We start from the raw sequence: 22,500 nt of genomic DNA on the forward strand, positions 1-22,500 counted from the left end.
GGTTGTGGTAGGACTAGCAGTACTGTAGCTTGTTTGGGGTTGTGGAAGGACCTGCTGTACTGTAGGTTGTATGGGGTTGTGGTAGGACTAGCTGACCTGTAGCTTGTATGGGGTTGTGGTAGGACTAGCTGTACTGTAGACTGTTTGGGGTTGTGGTAGGACTAGCAGTACTGTAGCTTGTATGGGGTTGTGGTAGGACTGGCTGTACTGTAGCTTGTTTGGGGTTGTGGTAGGACTAGCAGTACTGTAGCTTGTATGGGGTTGTGGTAGGACTGGCTGTACTGTAGCTTGTTTGTGGTTGTGGTAGGACTAGCTGTACTGTAGCTTGTTTGGGGTTGTGGTAGGACTAGCAGTACTGTAGCTTGTTTGTGGTTGTGGTAGGACTAGCAGTACTGTAGCTTGTATGGGGTTGTGTTAGGACTAGCAGTACTGTAGCTTGTATGGGGTTGTGGTAGGACTAGCAGTACTGTAGGTTGTATGGGGTTGTGGAAGGACTAGCTGTACTGTAGCTTGTATGGGGTTGTGGTAGGACAGGCTGTACTATAACTTGTATGGGGTTGTGGTAGGACTGGCTGTACTGAAGGTTGTTTGGGGTTGTGGTAGGACTAGCAGTACTGTAGTGTGTATGGGGTTGTGGTAGGACTAGCTGTACTGTAGCTTGTATGGGGTTGTGGTATGACTGGCTGTACTGTAGGTTGTATGGGGTTGTGGTAGGACTAGCAGTACTGTAGCTTGTATGGGGTTGTGGTAGGACTGGCTGTACTGTAGCTTGTTTGGGGTTGTGGTAGGACTAGCAGTACTGTAGCTTGTATGGGGTTGTGGTAGGACTAGCTGTACTGTAGCCTGTTTAGGGTTGTGGTAGGACTAGCAGTACTGTAGCTTGTTTGGGTTTGTGGTAGGACTAGCAGTACTGTAGCTTGTTTGGGTTTGTGGTAGGCCTGGCTGTAGAGTCATGTTAGAGCCACTGTTAGAGCCCTCAGAACCCTGTACTAATACTGCTAGAGCCATGTTAGCTCTTATAACCCTGTACTAATACTGCTAGAGCAATGTTAGCTCTTAGAACCCTGTACTAATACTGCTAGAGCCATGTTAGCTCTTAGAACCCTGTACTAATACTGCTAGAGCCATGTTAGCTCTTAGAACCCTGTACTAATACTGCTAGAGCTATGTTAGCTCTTAGAACCCTGTACTAATACTGCTAGAGCCATGTTAGCTCTTAGAACCCTGTACTAATACTGCTAGAGCAATGTTAGCTCTTAGAACCCTGTACTAATACTGCTAGAGCAATGTTAGCTCTTAGAACCCTGTACTAATACTGCTAGAGCCATGTTAGCTCTTAGAACCCTGTACTAATACTGCTAGAGCCATGTTAGCTCTTAGAACCCTGTACTAATACTGCTAGAGCCATGTTAGCTCTTAGAACCCTGTACTAATACTGCTAGAGTCATGTTAGCTCTTAGAACCCTGTACTAATACTGCTAGAGGCATGTTAGCTCTTAGAACCCTGTACTAATACTGCTAGAGCCATGTTAGCTCTTAGAACCCTGTACTAATACTGCTAGAGCCATGTTAGCTCTTAGAACCCTGTACTAATACTGCTAGAGGCATGTTAGCTCTTAGAACCCTGTACTAATACTGCTAGAGCCATGTTAGCTCTTAGAACCCTGTACTAAGGGAGAGTGAAAACAGATTTACAACGGTGTGGTTTAATATCCATAAACCACTGTCAACAGAACAATACAATAAATGGGTCAAACAAAACCCGGTAAATACCAGCATACCGTGCCGTGCATAAGCACTACAAGAAACAATTACCGACAAGGACATGAGGGGGAACAGAAGGTTAAATACACAACATGTAGTTGATGGAATTGGAATCAGGTGTGATGGAAGACAAGACAAAACCAATGGAAAATGGATCAGTGATGGCTAGAAGATCGGTGACGTCGACCGCCGAACGCCGCCCGAACAAGGAGAGGGATCAACTTTGGCAGAAGTCGTGACACCTGTACTAATACTGCTAGAGCCATGTTAGCTCTTAGAACCCTGTACTAATACAGCTAGAGCCATGTTAGCTCTTAGAACCCTGTACTAATACTGCTAGAGCCATGTTAGCTCTTAGAACCCTGTACTAATACTGCTAGAGTCATGTTAGCTCTTAGAACCCTGTACTAATACTGCTAGAGCAATGTTAGCTGTTAGAACCTTGCACTAATACTGCTAGAGCAATGTTAGCTCTTAGAACCCTGTACTAATACTGCTAGAGCCATGTTAGCTCTTAGAACCCTGTACTAATACTGCTAGAGTCATGTTAGCTGTTAGAACCCTGTACTAATACTGCTAGAGCCATGTTAGCTCTTAGAACCCTGTACTAATACTTCTAGAGCCATGTTAGCTCTTAGAACCCTGTACTAATACTGCTAGAGCCATGTTAGCTCTTAGAACCTTGTACTAATACTGCTAGAGCCATGTTAGCTGTTAGAACCCTGTACTAATACTGCTTCTAATACTGCTCTCCATGTTAGCCATCAGCTTACAGAAGCCTCCGGAAATGGATTCTCCCAAGCAAAGATGTGAAGGGGGTTAAAACAACCCCCCCCCCCCCCCCCCCTCCCCAATTCTGTCATTTCTGAGATGGTACAGGCTGTCCCTGGAGCTTAGGGAGGATGTACAGGAGATCCACTGTGTTGTGTTGCGTGTTGTGTTGTGTGTGTGTGTGTGTGTGTGTGTGTGTGTGTGTGTGTGTGTGTGTGTGTGTCCAGTCTCACCAGTCCAGTCTCCCACCACTCTGAGATGTATTCCTAAAGTTTCTTTCTTCTCCGTGGGACACTGCAAGGGAGAGCACAGACAATGAGTCATTCACATACACACTACTGAGCACACACACACACACACACACACACTGAGCGTGCCTCGGCCTGGTGTTTTTGGGGGGATTGCAGCAGAATCACTGACAAAGAGCAGACAGACCCCTGAGGGCAGTAACACTGTCTGCCAACAGGAAAGCAATGTGCATGTACATTGAGTGTGTTTGTGCATGTGTGCGTGTGTGCATGTGTGTGTGTGTGTGTGTGTGTGTGTGTGTGTGTGTGTGTGTGTGTGTGTGTGTGTGTGCGTGCGTGCGTGCGTGCGTGCGTGTGTGTGTGTGTGTGTATATGATGCGTGTGTGAATGTTAAAAAGGAGTGGATCAGATTCCTGAAGTAAAGTCTCTTATTCCAGAACAATCATTTGACTTCTGCCAAATTGATAAAGAACTGTAGCTGATGTGTGAGGGATTTAAAGTGTCAACAGTCAATCTACCAGCTTAACCCTAACCCTAACCCCCCTGCCTCCACATCAATGAGAGAACTGGATCCGAGGGGCCTCAGAGAGAGAGAACTGTTCGTATACCAGGGGGTAAAAAGGTAGGCTGTAGCACGTGCCTTTAGATGTGAGTATTATGTCATGTTTGAGGTATGAAGAGAAATCATGGTGAATTGATATCTTGCACTGTGTGTGAGGAAGCCTCTAGCTGTTCAGAAGACCTCGATCTGCACATTTGTTGTTTGATTTGTGAGAAAACCGACTGAACCAACTTACCGCAGTCAGAGTGAAGGGATGGTTTTCAAATGATGACACACTGGGACAGTTTAGTACAATGTACTGAGAAAGGACGAGGAGAGGGAGGTAAGACAGAGGGAGAACATAGACAGAGAAAAAAATCAAATCTTAAACTCTACAGCTGTTCTACTCATGACTACTGCACGATTCCAGACCATTCCCTCGCCCCACCAGATTCCAGACCATTCCCTCGCCCCAACAGATTCCAAACCATTCCCTCGCCCCACCAGATTCCAGACCATTCCCTCGCCTCACCAGATTCCAGACCATTCCCTCGCCCCACCAGATTCCAGACCATTCCCTCGCCCCACCAGATTCCAGACAATTCCCTCGCCCCACCAGATTCCAAACCATTCCCTCGCCCCACCAGATTCCAAACCATTCCCTCGCCCCAACAGATTCCAAACCATTCCCTCGCCCCACCAGATTCCAGACCATTCCCTCGCCCCACCAGATTCCAGACAATTCCCTCGCCCCACCAGATTCCAAACCATTCCCTCGCCTCACCAGATTCCAAACCATTCCCTCGCCCCAACAGATTCCAAACCATTCCCTCGCCCCACCAGATTCCAGACCATTCCCTTGCCTCACCAGATTCCAGACCATTCCCTCGCCTCACCGGATTCCAGACCATTCCCTCGCCCCACCAGATTCCAGACCATTCCCTCGCCCCACCAGATTCCAGACCATTCCCTCGCCCCACCAGATTCCAAACCATTCCCTCGCTGCACCAGATTCTAGACCATTCCCTCGCCTCACCAGATTCCAGACCATTCCCTCGCCTCACCAGATTCCAAACCATTCCCTCGCCCCAACAGATTCCAAACCATTCCCTCGCCTCACCAGATTCCAGACCATTCCCTCGCCTCACCAGATTCCAAACCATTCCCTCGCCTCACCAGATTCCAAACCATTCCCTCGCCCCACCAGATTCCAGACCATTCCCTCGCCTCACCAGATTCCAGACCATTCCCTCGCCTCACCAGATTCCAAACCATTCCCTCGCCTCACCAGATTCCAAACAATTCCCTCGCTTCACCAGATTCCAAACCATTCCCTCGCCTCACCAGATTCCAAACCATTCCCTCGCCCCACCAGATTCCAGACCATTCCCTCGCCTCACCAGATTCCAGACCATTCCCTCGCCCCACCAGATTCCAGACCATTCCCTCGCCCCACCAGATTCCAGACAATTCCCTCGCCCCACCAGATTCCAAACCATTCCCTCGCCCCAACAGATTCCAAACCATTCCCTCGCCCCAACAGATTCCAAACCATTCCCTCGCCCCACCAGATTCCAGACCATTCCCTCGCCCCACCAGATTCCAGACCATTCCCTCGCCCCACCAGATTCCAGACCATTCCCTCGCCCCACCAGATTCCAGACCATTCCCTCGCCCCACCAGATTCCAGACCATTCCCTCGCCCCACCAGATTCCAGACAATTCCCTCGCCCCACCAGATTCCAAACCATTCCCTCGCCCCACCAGATTCCAAACCATTCCCTCGCCCCAACAGATTCCAAACCATTCCCTCGCCCCACCAGATTCCAGACCATTCCCTCGCCCCACCAGATTCCAGACCATTCCCTCGCCCCACCAGATTCCAGACCATTCCCTCGCCCCAACAGATTCCAAACCATTCCCTCGCCCCACCAGATTCCAGACCATTCCCTTGCCTCACCAGATTCCAGACCATTCCCTCGCCTCACCAGATTCCAGACCATTCCCTCGCCTCACCAGATTCCAGACCATTCCCTCGCCTCACCAGATTCCAAACCATTCCCTCGCCCCACCAGATTCCAAATCATTCCCTCGCCCCACCAGATTCCAGACCATTTCCTCGCCCCACCAGATTCCAGACCATTCCCTCGCCCCACCAGATTCCAAACCATTCCCTCGCCGCACCAGATTCCAGACCATTCCCTCGCCTCACCAGATTCCAGACCATTCCCTCGCCTCACCAGATTCCAAACCATTCCCTCGCCCCAACAGATTCCAAACCATTCCCTCGCCTCACCAGATTCCAGACCATTCCCTCGCCTCACCAGATTCCAGACCATTCCCTCGCCTCACCAGACTCCAAACCATTCCCTCGCCTCACCAGATTCCAAACAATTCCCTCGCTTCACCAGATTCCAAACCATTCCCTCGCCTCACCAGATTCCAAACCAGTCCCTCGCCTCACCAGATTCCAGACCATTCCCTCGCCCCAACAGATTCTAGACCATTCCCTCGCCCCACCAGATTCCAGACCATTCCCTCACCCCACCAGATTCCAGACCATTCCCTCGCCTCACCAGATTCCAGACCATTCCCTCGCCCCACCAGATTCCAGACCATTCCCTCGCCCCACCAGATTCCAGACCATTCCCTCGCCTCACCAGATTCCAGACCATTCCCTCGCCTCACCAGATTCCAAACCAGTCCCTTGCCTCACCAGATTCCAAACCATTCCCTCGCCCCACCAGATTCCAGACCATTCCCTCGCCCCACCAGATTCCAGACCATTCCCTCGCCCCACCAGATTTTTATTTAAAAGTTGCATTCTATATTTGCACAACACATCTTTTGTTAGTGACTCACTACTATATCTCCATACTTGAGACTTTGTACAGATCTCAGGTAAGTAATATGGCAGAAACAACTACCTTTCTGCTACTTTGGTTGAGGTGTTAGTAATATGGCAGAGTAAGTGTTACCTTACTGCTAACTTAGTCCAGAGCCATGCCACAGTGTGGTTACTATAGTAACTCTTCCTGTCACTCACCTGCCCTGGTTGGGCTTTAAAGTCCTTCTTCAGCATGCGCAGCTCGATGACGTCACAGGGATGTCTGACGACAGCAACTATGGTGACGGGGGAGTTGCTCCGTATGTAACGATATAGCCTCTCAGCACAGTAGAGACACAGAGGACCAGACACCCACAGCCAGGTCTACATGCACACACACACACACACACACACACACACACACACACACACACACACACACACACACACACACACACACACACACACACACACACACCACACACACACACACACACACATACAGACACACACACACACACACACACACACACACACACACACACACACACACACACACACACACATACACTAATTACTCCCAGCTAGAGAGAGGCAAGTCCAGAGATTTGATTTTATGAGACAACACTGGCGCTTAACAAGCATGTGCACACAGAGAGGCCTTCACCCCTCCCCTACCTCCCATCCTCTCCTACACCCCTCACTCTACCTCACCCCCATCCTCCCCTACACCCCATCACTCCACCTCACCTCCCATCCTCCCCTACACCCCTTCACTCCACCACCCCACCCATCCTACCCTACACCCCTCACTCCACCTCACCTCCCATCCTCCCCTACACCCCTCACTCCACCACCCATCCTACCCTACACCCCTCACTCCACCTCACCTCCCATCCTCCCCTACACCCCATCACTACACCGCCCCACCCATCCTCCCCTACACCCCTCACTCCACCTCACCTCCCATCCTCCCCTACACCCCATCACTCCAACTCACCCCCATCCTCCCCTACACCCCATAACTCCACCACCCCACCCATCCTACCCTACACCCCTCACTCCACCTCACCTCCCATCCTCCCCTACACCCCATCACTCCAACTCACCCCCATCCTCCCCTACACCCCATCACTCCACCACCCCACCCATCCTCCCCTACATCCCTCACTCCACCTCACCTCCCATCCTCCCCTACACCCCATCACTCCACCTCACCTCCCATCCTCGCCTACACCCCATCACTCCACCTCACCCCCATCCTCCCCTACACCCCATCACTCCACCTCACCCCCATCCTCCCCTACACCCCTCACTCCACCTCACCTCCCATCCTCCCCTACACCCCATCACTCCACCTCACCTCCCATCCTCCCCTACACCCCTCACTCCACCTCACCTCCCATCCTCCCCTCATCCATCCCCTACCTCCCATCCTCCCCTCACCCATCCCCTACCTCCCATCCTCCCCTACACCCCATCACTCCACCTCACCTCCCATCCTCCCCTACACCCCTCACTCCACCCCACCTCCCATCCTCCCCTCATCCATCCCCTACCTCCTATCCTCCCCTCACCCATCCCCTACCTCCCATCCTCCCCTACACCCCATCACTCCAACTCACCTCCCATCCTCCCCTACACCCCATCACTCCACCTCACCTCCCATCCTCCCCTACACCCCTCACTCCACCTCACCTCCCATCCTCCCCTACACCCCATCACTCCAACTCACATCCCATCCTCCCCTACACCCCCCCCCCCCCCCCCACACACACACACACACACACACCTCAGGTGAGTTGGGTTGGAACCGAGCCTCCTCCCTGCAGCTCCATCCATCTCCTTCAGCCTGTCCTGACTCCTCCTCTGTCTTGTCCGGGTTAGTCTGATTGGCTCTGAGGCAGCCAGGGGGGTGGGCCTCAAAGTTGGTCTGGTACTTCAGAGCACCACTATAGGATGAAAAAGAGTGAGAAAAGATGATGATGATGATAAAGAAGAACACAACATTCCGGCTCTGAAGATTCTAAAAGTCTACAGGTGCATGTGTGTGTGTGGGTGGGTGTGTGTTAACCTGGGGCAGTAGAGTTGATGAACAAAGTGAATGTGTCAGTGTGTTACTACGACTGTAATGGAACCCTGGTGGCTGAGAGGACCTGATGGGGACAGCTCAACGTCAGCTCGGTCTGGACTGATGCAATAGTATGATAGTAATGCCATTAAAATGCATTCTATACCTCTCTGTATCCAACACTATGAAAACATACCGATAGTACTACTCTGTCATGACTAACCCCTTAATCATGTTTCCCAGCCAAAACAGTTCGGAAGAGCTTGGCACACCTGTATTTGGGGATATTTCTCCCATTCTTCTCTGTAGATCCTCTCAAGCTCTGTCAGGTGGGATGGGGAGCGTCGCTGCACAGCTCATTTTCAGGTCTCTCCAGAGATGTTGGATCGGGTTCAATTCCGGCTGGGTCACTAAAGGACATTCAGAGACTTGTCCCGAAGCCACTCCTGCGTTGTCTTGGTTGTGTGCTTAGGGTCGTTATCTTGTTGGAAGGTGAACCTTTACCTTAGTATGAGATGCTGAGCACTCTGGTTCAGGTTTTCATCAGTGAACTCTCTGTACTTTGCTCCATTCATCTTTCCCTCGATCCTGACTAGTCTCCCAGTCCCTGCCGCTGAAAGCAAGTCTCTGCTTCACTGTAGGGATGGTGGCAGGGTTCCTCCAGACGTGATGCTTGGCGTTCAGGTCAAAGAGTTCAATCTTGGTTCCATCAGACCAAATTATCTGGTTTCTCATTGTCTGAGTCCTTTAGGTGCCTTTTGACAAACTCCAAGTGGGCTGTCATGTGCCTTTTACTGAGGATTGGCTTCCGCCTGGCCACTCTACCATAAAGGCCTGATTGGCTGCAGAGATGGTTGTCCTTCTGGAAGGTTCTCCCATCTCCACAACGGAATTCTGGACCTCTATTAGACAAACATAACTATTGAATCTTTTTCGTTGTATTTCAAGCGAAGGTATTTTAAAGGAGTATGTAAGCGCACTTGTTTGGTTCAGCTAGCCGGGTTTGGCTAGGCGCCAGCCGAACTGAAGCATGCTGACACCTTTAATCAGACACACACATACACAGCCACATAGTCCCCATACCAAAGGCGATAAGTTAACTTACCCGACCACATGCACAATCAGTATGATGTAGAACACTATGAAGAGGTTGTGGGTGTACCAGAATATCTCATAGTTGGACACCCTGAAACACAGAGGACATTCCACAAACATGATGATATCATGATACATCAGATTACTGTAAAGTCTCATTGACATCAACACATATTTTCATACATCAGATTACCACAAGGTCCACAACGGCATATTTTCACATTTTCTGCAGAAAAACTATTTTAGGGAGTGCTGTGGAATGACAGGAAGATACGAGTGTTGGAGAAAAGCAGACAAAGGGGAGAAATTATCCAGGAGAAGAGCAAGAGAGAGGTCAGAGCATTTTAATTTACAGGGTCTCTTAAACCAGTGGAGGGCAGGACAGTGAGAGAGTGTGTGTGTGTGGTGTGTGTGTGTGTGTGTGTGTGTGTGTGTGTGTGTGTGTGTGTGTGTGTGTGTGTGTGTGTGTGTGTGTGTGTGTGTGTGTGTGTGTGTGTGTGTGTGTGTGTGTGTGTGTGTGTGTGTGTGTGTGTGTGTGTGTGTGTGTGTGTGTGTGTGTGTGTGTGTGTGTGTGTGTGTGTGTGAGTAGGGATGTCACAATTAGCAAGGTTATTACAGACAACTTCCCCCAATAAACACAACTTACACCAAACAACAGTTGAAACGCAGTCATCCTCCAAGAACGCTCTGAACACCCACACCCATGACCACATCACCCTTTGAACATCAGTGTCTCCCTACAATACTGGGACTCACACCCACACCCTCCACACACACACACACACACACACACACACACACACACACACACACACACACACACACACACACACACACACAGAGGTGCTGTCCTAAGGCCTAAGTGGAGCTGCCTCTGATCCTGCATTAAATTACAACAGGCAAGGCAGAAGACACCACAATCAGGACCCAGTCTAAATCAAAGCACAGGACCTCTCCTTGCCGCCCCCTGTGACCTCAGTAATGACATAGGTTTGGCCACGCTGGTAGTTGGTCCCTTTATCCTGGCCATCTAAGACTGACAGACACACATTTAAGAAATGTAGCAGACGCTCTTGTCCAGGGTAACTTAAGAGTTTTACCTGATGCAGTAGGAAGAGGCAGTGAACATCAGGAAGAGGATGAGGACCAATAGGATACCAGTGATCCCCGGGACTAAACCACATCCACCAATCAGAGAACAGAGAGACTAGAGTTATAACATTATTAACCAATCAGAGAACAAAGTGACAGATTCATAACAAAGAGACAGATTCATAACATGAATGAACATTCAGTGAACAAAGAGACAGAGTCATAACATAATTAACCAATCAAAGAACAGAGAGACAGATTTATATAATTAATAAACAATTAATGAACAAAGACACAGAGTCATAACATTATTAACCAATCAAAGAACAGAGAGACAGATTTATATAATTAATAACCAATTAATGAACAAAGACACAGAGTCATAACATTATTAACCAATCAGAGAACAGAGACAAAACTGTGATGACATCATTATTTGTTGTGTTAGATAGTTGGGCAAGGGAATAGGGAAGGTTTTCAGACTGGACTAGAGTACCAGGAAAGGAATAGAGAAAGTTTTCAGACTGGACCAGACCACCAGGAAGGGAATAGATAGAGTTTTCAGACTGGACTACATTACCAGGAAGGGAACAGGGAATGTTTTCAGACTGGAATAGACTACCAGGAAGGGAACAGGGAAGGTTTTCAGACTGGAATAGACTACCAGGAAGGGAACAGGGAAGGTTTTCAGACTAGACTAGACTACCAGGAAGGGGTTGGGGTAAGTTTTCAGACTAGACTACCAGGAAGGGGAAAGGGAGAGTTTTCAAACTGGACTAGACTACCAGGATGGGGATAGGGAAAGTTTTCAGACTGGACTAGACTACCAGGAAGGGGATAGGGAAAGTTTTCAGACTGGACTAGACTACCAGGAAGGGGATAGGGAAAGTTTTCAGACTGGACTAGACTACCAGGATGGGGATAGGGAAAGTTTTCAGACTGGACTAGACTACCAGGAAGGGGATAGGGAAAGTTTTCAGACTGGACTAGACTACCAGGAAGGGGATAGGGAAAGTTTTCAGACTGGACTAGACTACCAGGAAGGGGATAGGGAAAGTTTTCAGACTGGACTAGACTACCAGGATGGGGATAGGGAAAGTTTTCAGACTGGACTAGACTACCAGGAAGGGGATAGGGAATGTTTTCAGACTGGACTAGACTACCAGGAAGGGGATAGGGAAAGTTTTCAGACTGGACTAGACTACCAGGAAGGGGATAGGGAAAGTTTTCAGACTGGACTAGACTACCAGGAAGGGGATAGGGAAAGTTTTCAGACTGGACTAGACTACCAGGAAGGGGATAGGGAAAGTTTTCAAACTGGACTAGACTACCAGGATGGGGATAGGGAAAGTTTTCAGACTGGACTAGACTACCAGGAAGGGGATAGGGAAAGTTTTCAGACTGGACTAGACTACCAGAATGGGGATAGGGAAAGTTTTCAGACTGGACTAGACTACCAGGAAGGGGATAGGGAAAGTTTTCAGACTGGACTAGACTACCAGGATGGGGATAGGGAAAGTTTTTAGACTGGACTAGACTACCAGGAAGGGGATAGGGAAAGTTTTCAGACTGGACTAGACTACCAGGAAGGGGATAGGGAAAGTTTTCCGACTGGACTAGACTACCAGGATGGGGATAGGGAATGTTTTCAGACTAGACTAGACTACCAGGAAGGGGATAGGGAAAGTTTTCAGACTGGACTAGACTACCAGGAAGGGGATAGGGAATGTTTTCAGACTGGACTAGACTACCAGGAAGGGGATAGGGAATGTTTTCAGACTGGACTAGACTACCAGGAAGGGGATAGGGAACGTTTTCAGACTAGACTACCCGGAAGGGGATAGGGAATGTTTTCAGACTGGACTAGACTACCAGGAAGGGGATAGGGAAAGTTTTCAGACTGGAATAGACTACCAGGAAGGGGATAGGGAAAGTTTTCAGACTGGACTAGACTACCAGGAAGGGGTTGGGGTAAGTTTTCAGACTGGACTAGACTACCAGGATGGGGATAGGGAAAGTTTTCAGACTGGACTAGACTACCAGGAAGGGGATAGGGAATGTTTTCAGACTGGACTAGACTACCAGGAAGGGGATAGGGAATGTTTTCAGACTAGACTACCCGGAAGTGAGCTAGACAATGTCAGGAAGTTTATATACACCTTAGCCAAGTACATTTAAACTCAGTTTTTCACAATTCCTGACATTTAATCCTAGTAAAAATTATCTGTCTTAGGTCAGTTAGGATCACCACTTTACTTTAAGAATGTGAAATGTCAGAATAATAGTAGAGAGAATGATTTATTTCAGCTTTTATTTGTTTCATCACATTCCCAGTGGTCAGAAGTTTACATACACTCAATTAGTATTTGGTAGCATTGCCTTTAAATTGTTTAACTTGTGTCAAACGTTTCAGGTAGCCTTCCACAAGCTTCCCACAATACGTTGGGTGAATTGTGGCCCATTCCTCCTGACAGAGCTGGTGTAACCGAGTCAGGTTTGTAGGCCTCCTTGCTCACAACCACTTCTTCAGTTCTGCCCACAAATGTTCTATAGGATTGAGGTCAAGGCTTTGTGATGGCCACTCCAATACCTTGACTTTGTTGTCCTTAAGCCATTTTGCCACGACTTTGGAAGTATGCTTGGGGTCATTGTCCATTTGGAAGACCCATTTGCGACCAAGCTTTAACTTCCTGACTGATGTCTTGAGATGCTGCTTGAGATGCTGCTTCTATATATCCACATAATTTTCCTGCCTCATGATGTCATCTATTTTGTGAAGTGCACCAGTCCCTGCTGCAGCAAAGCACCCCCACAACATGATGCTGCCACCCCCATGCTTCACGGTTGGGATGGTGTTCTTCGGCTTGCAAGCCTCCCCCTTTTTCCTCTAAACATAACGATGGTCATTATGGCCAAACAGTTCTATTTTTGTTTCATCTGACGAGAGGACATTTCTCCAAAAAGTATGATCTTCGTCCCCATGTGCAGTTGCAAACCGTAGTCTGACTTTTTTATGGCGGTTTTGGAGCGGTGGCTTCTTCCTAGCTGAGTGGCCTTTCTGGTTATGTCGCTATAGGACTCGTTATACTGTGGATATAGATACTTTGTAACTGTTTCCTCCAGCATCTTCACAGGGTCCTTTGCTGTTGTTCTGGGATCGATTTACACTTTTTGGACCAAAGTACGTTCATCTCTAGGTGACAGAACGCGTCTCCTTCCTGAGCGGTATGACGGCTGTGTGGTCCCATGGTGTTTATACATGCATACTATTGTTTGTACAGATAAACGTGGTATCTTCAGGCATTTGAAAATTGCTCCCAAGGATGAACCAGACTTGTGGAGGTCTACAAATTTTTTCTGAGGTCTTTGCTGATTTCTTTTGATTTTCCTATGATGTCAAGCAAAGAGGCACTGGGTTTGAAGGTAGACCTTGAAATACATCCACAGGTTCACCTCCAATTGACTAAAATTATGTCAATTAGCCCATCAGAAGCTTCTAAAGCCATGGCATCATTTTCAGGAATTTTTCAAGCTGTTTAAAGGCACAGTCAACTTAGTCTATGTAAACTTCTGACCCACTGGAATTGTGATACAGTGAAATTATAAGTGAAATAATCTGTCTGTAAACAATTGTTGGAAAAATTACTTGTGTCATGCACAAAGTAGATGTCCTAATCAACTTGCCAAAACTATATTTTGTTGACAAGAAATGTGTGTAGTGGTTGAAAAAATAGTTTTAATGACTCCAACCTAAGTGTATGTAAACTTCCGACTTCAACTGTATATTCTTGTGCTTGGCTGAGCAGAGCTGTTTTCAAGGAAGCTGTCAAGGAAGTGAGATTGTGTTTATACTGGACATTCTGCCTCCACCTACCGTCAACCAGTCATGCCAATACAGAGCTATACGGAGCCATACGGAGCCTTACGCATTGTTGAAAAATTTGGGCAACACACGGCGATGCAGTACGGAGCTCAATTTGACCTCTGCCTGCCTCTGGAAGTTCCGCAATTGTGTCACACCCTCCATATGGAGCCTCCGACCACATTTTTGGCTCTAGCATAAATTGGCTTTAAATGTAACCTTTACCCTAACCCTTATTCTAAACCTAGCCCTAAGCAGAGCAAGCAGAGCATCTACACATGGAAAATCCAGACAAAGTGTGACCTTTTTGCTTGTGTGTGGACATATTTAAGAAGTCCCCACAAGAATAGGAAACAAACAAATATTTGACCAATTGGAGACATTTTGTTGGTCCTCTCAAGGTCAAATGCTATTTCTATGGGGTTTAGGGTTAAGGTTAGAATCAGTGTTAGAATTAGAATACGATTAAGGGTTAGGGTTAGGAGTTAGGGTTAAATTTAGTGTTAAAGTTAGGTTTTTGGGTTTAGGGTTAGCTTTAGGGTTAGGGTTAGGGTTAGGAGCTAGGGTTAGGTTTAGTGTTAAAGTTAGGTTTTTGGGTTAAGGTTAGGGTTAAGGTTAGGGTTAGGGTTAGGGTTAGCTTTAGGGGTTAGGGAAAATAGGATTTTGAATGGGACTGAAGTGTGTCTCCCCACAAGGTTAGCTGTGCAAGACTGTGTGTGTGTGTGTGTGTGTGTGTGTGTGTGTGTGTGTGTGTGTGTGTATGTGTGTGTGTGTGTGTGTGTGTGTGTGTGTGTGTGTGTGTGTGTGTGTGTGTGTGTGTGTGTGTGTGTATAGTGTAGTGTCTAGTACTGTCAGAAAGACAGAGTTCCCCCTCTCTTCTTGGCATAGCGCCACCCTAATCTCAAACACATTCACCAGTTTATGGTTACCATGGAAACACATATGAAACCAAGACCAAAATGCAATACACGCCCCTTGGCTAGACAACCCACCTGTGAAACAGTCCAGTTTATTATAGGGGAACTCCGGCAGACTCACCTGTAGTCAGAACGATGAGTCTGGGGTCCTGGGGAAGAAAAGTGCAGGTTAACACAGGTTGTGTGTGAGTGTGTGTGTGAGTGTGCACATCTTACCTCTCCGCTGTAGCGAGCAACGTTGAGAGAAGGGAACTCTTCTGAGTACCTGACGCTGAAGTTGACCACGTTGACAAGATGTGCTGATACGTGCACAACTGGGGGACACATCACAACAGTGAGTTAGTTACAAGAGAGCAAAACTCACCCTAATACACACATCTCTTTCTCTATTCAGCATACTCAACAATAGCGATGGGGGGGAAATCGATACAGTCACATATCGCAATATTATTTTGGACGACATTATATAGAAACTTTGACTTCAAGTATTGACTTGTAGAAATATGTTTGTTCTCCTCTTTTAAATAGTGAGCCAACATGTTTTCAGTCTTTCCATGACTGGTCAAAACTGTCATGCTCTCTCTGCAGCAGATATATACCCTTAACCCTTTAACCTAACTCCTAACCTTAACTTCTAACCTTAACTCCTAACCTTAACTCCTAACCTTAACCCTTTAACCTAACTCCTAACCTTAACTTCTAACCTTAACTCCTAACCTTAACTCCTAACCTAACTCCTAACCTAACTCTAACTCCTAACTCTAACCTTAACTCCTAACCTTAACTCCTAACCTTAACTCCTAACCTTAACTCCTAACCTTAACTCCTAACCGTAACTTCTAACCTTAACTCCAAACCTTAACTCCAAACCTAACTCTTAACCTAAACTCCTAACCTAACTCCTAACCTTAACTCCTAACCTAAACTCCTAACCTAACTCCTAACCTTAACTCCTAACCTAAACTCCTAACCTAAACTCCTAACCTAAACTCCTAACCTAACTCTAACTCTTAACTCTAACTCCAACTCCTAACTCTAACTCCTAACCTAAACTCCTAACCTTAACTCCTAACCTAACTCCTAACCTAAACTCCAACTCCTAACTCTAACTCCTAACCTAAACTCCTAACCTTAACTCCTAACCTAACTCCTAACCTAAACTCCTAACCTAACTCTAACTCCTAACCTAAACTCCTAACCTAACTCCTAACCTAACTCCTAACCTAAACTCCTAACCTAACTCTAACTCCTAACCTAACTCCTAACCTTAACTCCTAACTCTAACTCCTAACCTAACTCCTAACCTAACTCCTAACCTAACTCCTAACCTAACTCCTAACCTAAACTCCTAACCTAACTCTAACTCCTAACCTAACTCCTAACCTTAACTCCTAACCTTAACTCCTAACCTAACTCCTAACCTAACTCCTAACCTAACTCCTAACTTAACTCCTAACCTAAACCCCTAACCTTAATCCTAACCTAAACTCCTAACCTAACTCCTAACCTTAACTCCTAACCTAAACTCCTAACCTAACTCCTAACCTTAACTCCTAACCTAAACTCCTAACCTAAACTCCTAACCTAAACTCCTAACCTAACTCTAACTCTTAACTCTAACTCCAACTCCTAACTCTAACTCCTAACCTAAACTCCTAACCTTAACTCCTAACCTAACTCCTAACCTAAACTCCAACTCCTAACTCTAACTCCTAACCTAAACTCCTAACCTTAACTCCTAACCTAACTCCTAACCTAAACTCCTAACCTAACTCCTAACCTAACTCCTAACCTAAACTCCTAACCTAACTCTAACTCCTAACCTAACTCCTAACCTTAACTCCTAACTCTAACTCCTAACCTAACTCCTAACCTAACTCCTAACCTAACTCCTAACCTAACTCCTAACCTAAACTCCTAACCTAACTCTAACTCCTAACCTAACTCCTAACCTTAACTCCTAACCTTAACTCCTAACCTAACTCCTAACCTAACTCCTAACCTAACTCCTAACTTAACTCCTAACCTAAACCCCTAACCTTAATCCTAACCTTAACTCCTAACCTAAACCCCTAACCTAACTCCTAACCTAACTCCTAACCTTAACTCCTAACCTTAACTCCTAACCTAACTCCTAACCTAACTCCTAACCTAACTCCTAACTTAACTCCTAACCTAAACCCCTAACCTTAATCCTAACCTTAACTCCTAACCTAAACCCCTAACCTAACTCCTAACCTAACTCCTAACCTTAACTCCTAACCTAACTCCTAACCTTAACTCCTAACCTAACTCCTAACCTTAACTCCTAACCTAAACCCCTAACCTAACTCCTAACCTAACTCCTAACCTTAACTCCTAACCTTAACTCCTAACCTAACTCCTAACCTAAACTCCTAACCTTAACTCCTAACCTAACTCCTAACCTTAATCCTAACCTAAACCCCTAACCTTAATCCTAACCTTAACTCCTAACCTTAACTCCTAACCTAACTCCTAACCTTAACTCCTAACCTTAACTCCTAACCTAACTCCTAACCTAACTCCTAACCTTAACTCCTAACCTAACTCCTAACCTAACTCCTAACCTTAACTCCTAACCTTAACTCCTAACCTAACTCCTAACCTAAACTCCTAACCTTAACTCCTAACCTTAACTCCTAACCTAACTCCTAACCTAACTCCTAACCTAAACTCCTAACCTTAACTCCTAACCTAACTCCTAACCTTAACTCCTAACCTAACTCCTAACCTTAACTCCTAACCTTAACTCCTAACCTTAACTCCTAACCTTAACTCCTAACCTTAACTCCTAACCTAACTCCTAACCTTAATCCTAACCTTAACTCCTAACCTAAACCCCTAACCTAACTCCTAACCTAACTCCTAACCTTAACTCCTAACCTTAACTCCTAACCTTAACTCCTAACCTTAACTCCTAACCTTAACTCCTAACCTTAACTCCTAACCTTAACTCCTAACCTAACTCCTAATCTCAATCCTAACTTTAACTCCTAACCTAAACCCCTAACCTAACTCCTAACCTTAACTCCTAACCTTAACCCCTAACCTTAATCCCTAACCTATCTCCTAACCTAACTCCTAACCTTAACTCCTAACCTAAACCCCTAACCTTAATCCTAACCTTAACTCCTAACTCTAACTCCTAACTCTAACTCCTAACTCTAACTCCTAACTCTAACTCCTAACCTTAACTCCTAACCTTAACTCCTAACCTAAACTCCTAACCTTAATCCCTTACCACTAGTTAACGTTTTTTAATCTATTTTTTATTGAACTAGGCAAGTCAGTTTCCTATTTACAATGATGGCCTACCCCGGCCAATGATGGCCTACCCCGGCCAATGATGGCCTACCCCGGCCAATGATGGCCTACCCCGGCCAATGATGGTCTACCCCGGCCAATGATGGCCTACCCCGGCCAATGATGGCCTACCCCGGCCAATGATGGCCTACCCCGGCCAATGATGGTCTACCCCGGCCAATGATGGCCTACCCCGGCCAATGATGGTCTACCCCGGCCAATGATGGTCTACCCCGGCCAATGATGGTCTACCCCGGCCAATGATGGCCTACCCCGGCCAATGATGGCCTACCCCGGCCAATGATGGTCCACCCCGGCCAATGATGGTCCACCCCGGCCAATGACGGTCTACCCCGGCCAATGACGGTCTATCCCGGCCAATGACGGTCTACCCCGGCCAATGACGGCCTACCCAGGCCAATGATGGTCTACCCCGGCCAATGATGGTCTACCCCGGCCAATGATGGTCTACCCCGGCCAATGATGGTCTACCCCGGCCAATGACGGCCTACCCCGGCCAATGATGGTCTACCCCGGCCAATGATGGTCTACCCCGGCCAATGATGGTCTACCCCGGCCAATGATGGCCTACCCCGGCCAATGATGGCCTACCCCGGCCAATGATGGTCCACCCCGGCCAATGATGGTCCACCCCGGCCAATGACGGTCTACCCCGGCCAATGACGGTCTACCCCGGCCAATGACGGTCTACCCCGGCCAATGACGGCCTACCCAGGCCAATGATGGTCTACCCCGGCCAATGATGGTCTACCCCGGCCAATGATGGTCTACCCCGGCCAATGACGGCCTACCCCGGCCAATGATGGTCTACCCCGGCCAATGATGGTCTACCCCGGCCAATGATGGTCTACCCCGGCCAATGATGGCCTACCCCGGCCAATGATGGCCTACCCCGGCCAATGATGGTCCACCCCGGCCAATGATGGTCTACCCCGGCCAATGACGGTCTACCCCGGCCAATGACGGTCTACCCCGGCCAATGATGGTCTACCCCGGCCAATGACGGTCTACCCCGGCCAATGATGGTCTACCCCGGCCAAACCCAAACGACGCTCGGCCAATTGCGCACCGTCCTATGGGACTCCCAATCACGGCCAGTTGTGATACAGCCTGGAATCAAACCAGGGTCTGTAGTGACGCCTCTAGCACTTAGATGCAGTGCCTTAGACTGCTGCGCCACTCAGAGGCCCAAATGTTAGTGTCAGCCACAAAGCCACCACAATAACGTTAGACAAATTGGAATTTGTAACACATCATATGTACGTTTTGCAAATTCGTAACATACTATATGAATTGAAATTCGTAATATATGTACGAATTGCAATCCGTAACATTCAAAATGGATGATGGACCCACAGATGAATACATACCATATCATACTACACTGAACATACATATAACACAACATGTAAAGTGTTGGTCCCATGTTGCATGAGCTGAAATAAAAGATCCCCGACATTTTCCATACACACAAAAAAACGAATTCCAAAAACGAATTTTGTTGCATATCAATATTGTGGTGTATCAAGGAAGCTGACTAAACAGCGTGATCATTACACAGGTGCATCTTGTTCTGGGACAAATAAAAGCCCACTAAAATATGCAGTTATGTCACACAACACAATGCTAAAGATCTCTCAAGTTTTGAGGGAGAGTGCAACTGGCATGCTGACTGTAGGAATGACCACCAGAGCTGTTGCCAGAGAATTGAATGTTCATTTCTCTACCATAAACCGCCTCCAACGTTGTATTCGAGAATTTGTCACTATGTGAGACCAGTACAAATGAAAACGTATGCATTCACTACTTTAACTTCTTGCTCCTACTTAAGACGCAGATGTCTCAAGTAGACACTTGGAAATGCAAATGTGCTACGCTAAATGCTAAATGTACTCGTTAAAACTCAAACCTTCATCAAAATTCACATGCAGGGTATTGAATTAAAGCTACACTCGTTGTGAACCTAGCCAACAAGTCAGATTTTTAAAATGCTTTTCGGCGAAAGCATGAGAAGCTATTATCTGATAGCATGCAACACCCCAAAATGCCTGAATGCGATGTAAACAAAGATATAGCTTAGCCGGCGCTACACAAAACGCAGAAATAAAATATAAAACATTCATTACCTTTGACGAGCTTCTTTCTTGGCACTCCTATATGCCCCATAAACATCACTATTGGGTCTTTTTTTCGTTTAAATCGGTCCATATATACCCAAAATAGCTTTCTATGGAAGCTGGGTCATTCAGAAAAAAACATTATTTTTAAACGCTGCGTCATTTTTTAAAATTAAAAAAGTCGACGATAAACTTTCACAAAACACTTCGAAATACTTTTGTAATCCAACTTTAGGTATTAGTAAACGTTTATAATCTATCAAAATGATTACAGGGCGATGTATATTCAATAGCTCCTCGTTTTCAAATCAATGGCTGCCAATGTGCACATTCAAAACATCCTGGTGGAGACCGGAAGAAATGGAATCCAGTTAGTAGGATTTACCAAGAAAAAAGTCCCTTGAAAATGACGACAATGGCGACATCGTGTGGAATCTGTAGGAATTGCATGCAGGTCGATAATTAATTTTGTGCCCTTTTAACAACCCATGAAAGTGACGCATGGAAATAATTTGTAGCTTTCAGAGAGCAGTTTTTCTTGCGCTTTTCAATGAAACACACGATCTGTTATAGTCACAGCCGTGATTTAACCAGTTTTAGAAACTTCAGAGTGTTTTCTATCCACACATACTAATCATATGCATATACTATATTCCTGGCATGAGTAGCAGGATGCTGAAAAGTTGCGCGATTTTTAACAGAATGTTCGAAAAAGGAGGGGGTAGACTTAAGATTAAGTCGCTCTGGATAAGAGCATCTGCTAAACTGTAAATACATAGATTAGGGCATAATGCACTTACTTCAATTGACTGATTTGAAACTGTTGCATTTATATTTTTGTTCAGTATAGAATCGTGAGAATCTAAATACATATTGTATTGGTACCTAATTAACATGATAATATCGTATCGTGAGGTCCCTGGCATTTCCCAGCACTAATCACCAATACATCCTTACTGAGTCACTGAGCGACACACACACTCACACACTCACACATCTCTTTGTCTATTCAGCATACATCTTCCTGAGTAACTGAGCGACACACACACACACACACACACACACACACACACACACACACACACACACACACACACACACACACACACACACACACACACACACACACACACACACTTATCTCTCTGACATCATAGCTTAAACATGCATTTCCCCAACAGCTGACAGAGGCAAGGGGTAGTTATCGCTCTCTCCTCCTCCCCCTCTCTCTTCCCCTCTCTCTCCCCCTCTCTCTCCCCCCCTCTCTCTTTCTATTCACCTTCAATTACCCTCTCCATGTCTTCCCCCTGCCTCCTCTTTCTCCCTTTGTTCTCCATTGTTCCCTGGGTGTAATTGGTTGTGTCAGGAGTTTGGAACTCTGCAATTAGAACTTTACATCTCCACAGCCAGGAAGCAGGCTGGGGGTGAGGGAGCGGAAGAGGAGAGAGGGGGAGGGAGAGAGGGTTAAAGGAGGGGAGGGGGGGGGGGGGGGCTGGGGGTGAGGGAGCGGAAGAGGAGAGAGGGGGAGGGAGAGAGGGTTAAAGGAGGGGAGGGGGGAGGAGGCTGGGGGTGAGGGAGCGGAAGAGGAGAGAGGGGGAGGGAGAGAGGGTTAAAGGAGGGGAGGGGGGAGGAGGCTGGGGGTGAGGGAGTGGAAGAGGAGAGAGGGGGAGGGAGAGAGGGTTAAAGGAGGGGAGGGGGCTTGGGTTGAGGGAGACCGGGGAGAAACCAGCTCCCAATGACGTCAGTGAGGCAGCTGTGTGTGTCCCTCTCTCACTCATTATCTCTCTCTCACACACACACACGTACACACGCACATACACACACACACACGCACGCGCACACACGTACAC

The 22,500-nt window shown here is 47.1% G+C and overlaps 1 protein-coding gene across 2 annotated transcripts in view; it reads right to left on the minus strand.

Moving 5' to 3' along the window:
• The window catches only part of LOC139385668 (NADPH oxidase 4), a 55,490-nt gene that overhangs the window by 15,742 nt on the left and 17,248 nt on the right, over positions 1 to 22,500 (minus strand). For both annotated transcript variants that reach the window (XM_071130921.1, XM_071130922.1), the window contains 8 exons: positions 15,405 to 15,502; positions 15,310 to 15,337; positions 10,418 to 10,490; positions 9,328 to 9,408; positions 7,944 to 8,103; positions 6,371 to 6,535; positions 3,581 to 3,643; positions 2,769 to 2,829 (listed from right to left, as the gene is read on the minus strand). In XM_071130921.1, the coding sequence (XP_070987022.1) occupies positions 2,769 to 2,829; positions 3,581 to 3,643; positions 6,371 to 6,535; positions 7,944 to 8,103; positions 9,328 to 9,408; positions 10,418 to 10,490; positions 15,310 to 15,337; positions 15,405 to 15,502 (729 nt within the window). The remainder of the gene's footprint in view (positions 1 to 2,768; positions 2,830 to 3,580; positions 3,644 to 6,370; positions 6,536 to 7,943; positions 8,104 to 9,327; positions 9,409 to 10,417; positions 10,491 to 15,309; positions 15,338 to 15,404; positions 15,503 to 22,500) is intronic.

The sequence above is a fragment of the Oncorhynchus clarkii genome, chromosome 27 (assembly GCF_045791955.1).
Source record: "Oncorhynchus clarkii lewisi isolate Uvic-CL-2024 chromosome 27, UVic_Ocla_1.0, whole genome shotgun sequence".
In the NCBI taxonomy this organism is placed as follows: Eukaryota; Metazoa; Chordata; class Actinopteri; order Salmoniformes; family Salmonidae; genus Oncorhynchus; species Oncorhynchus clarkii.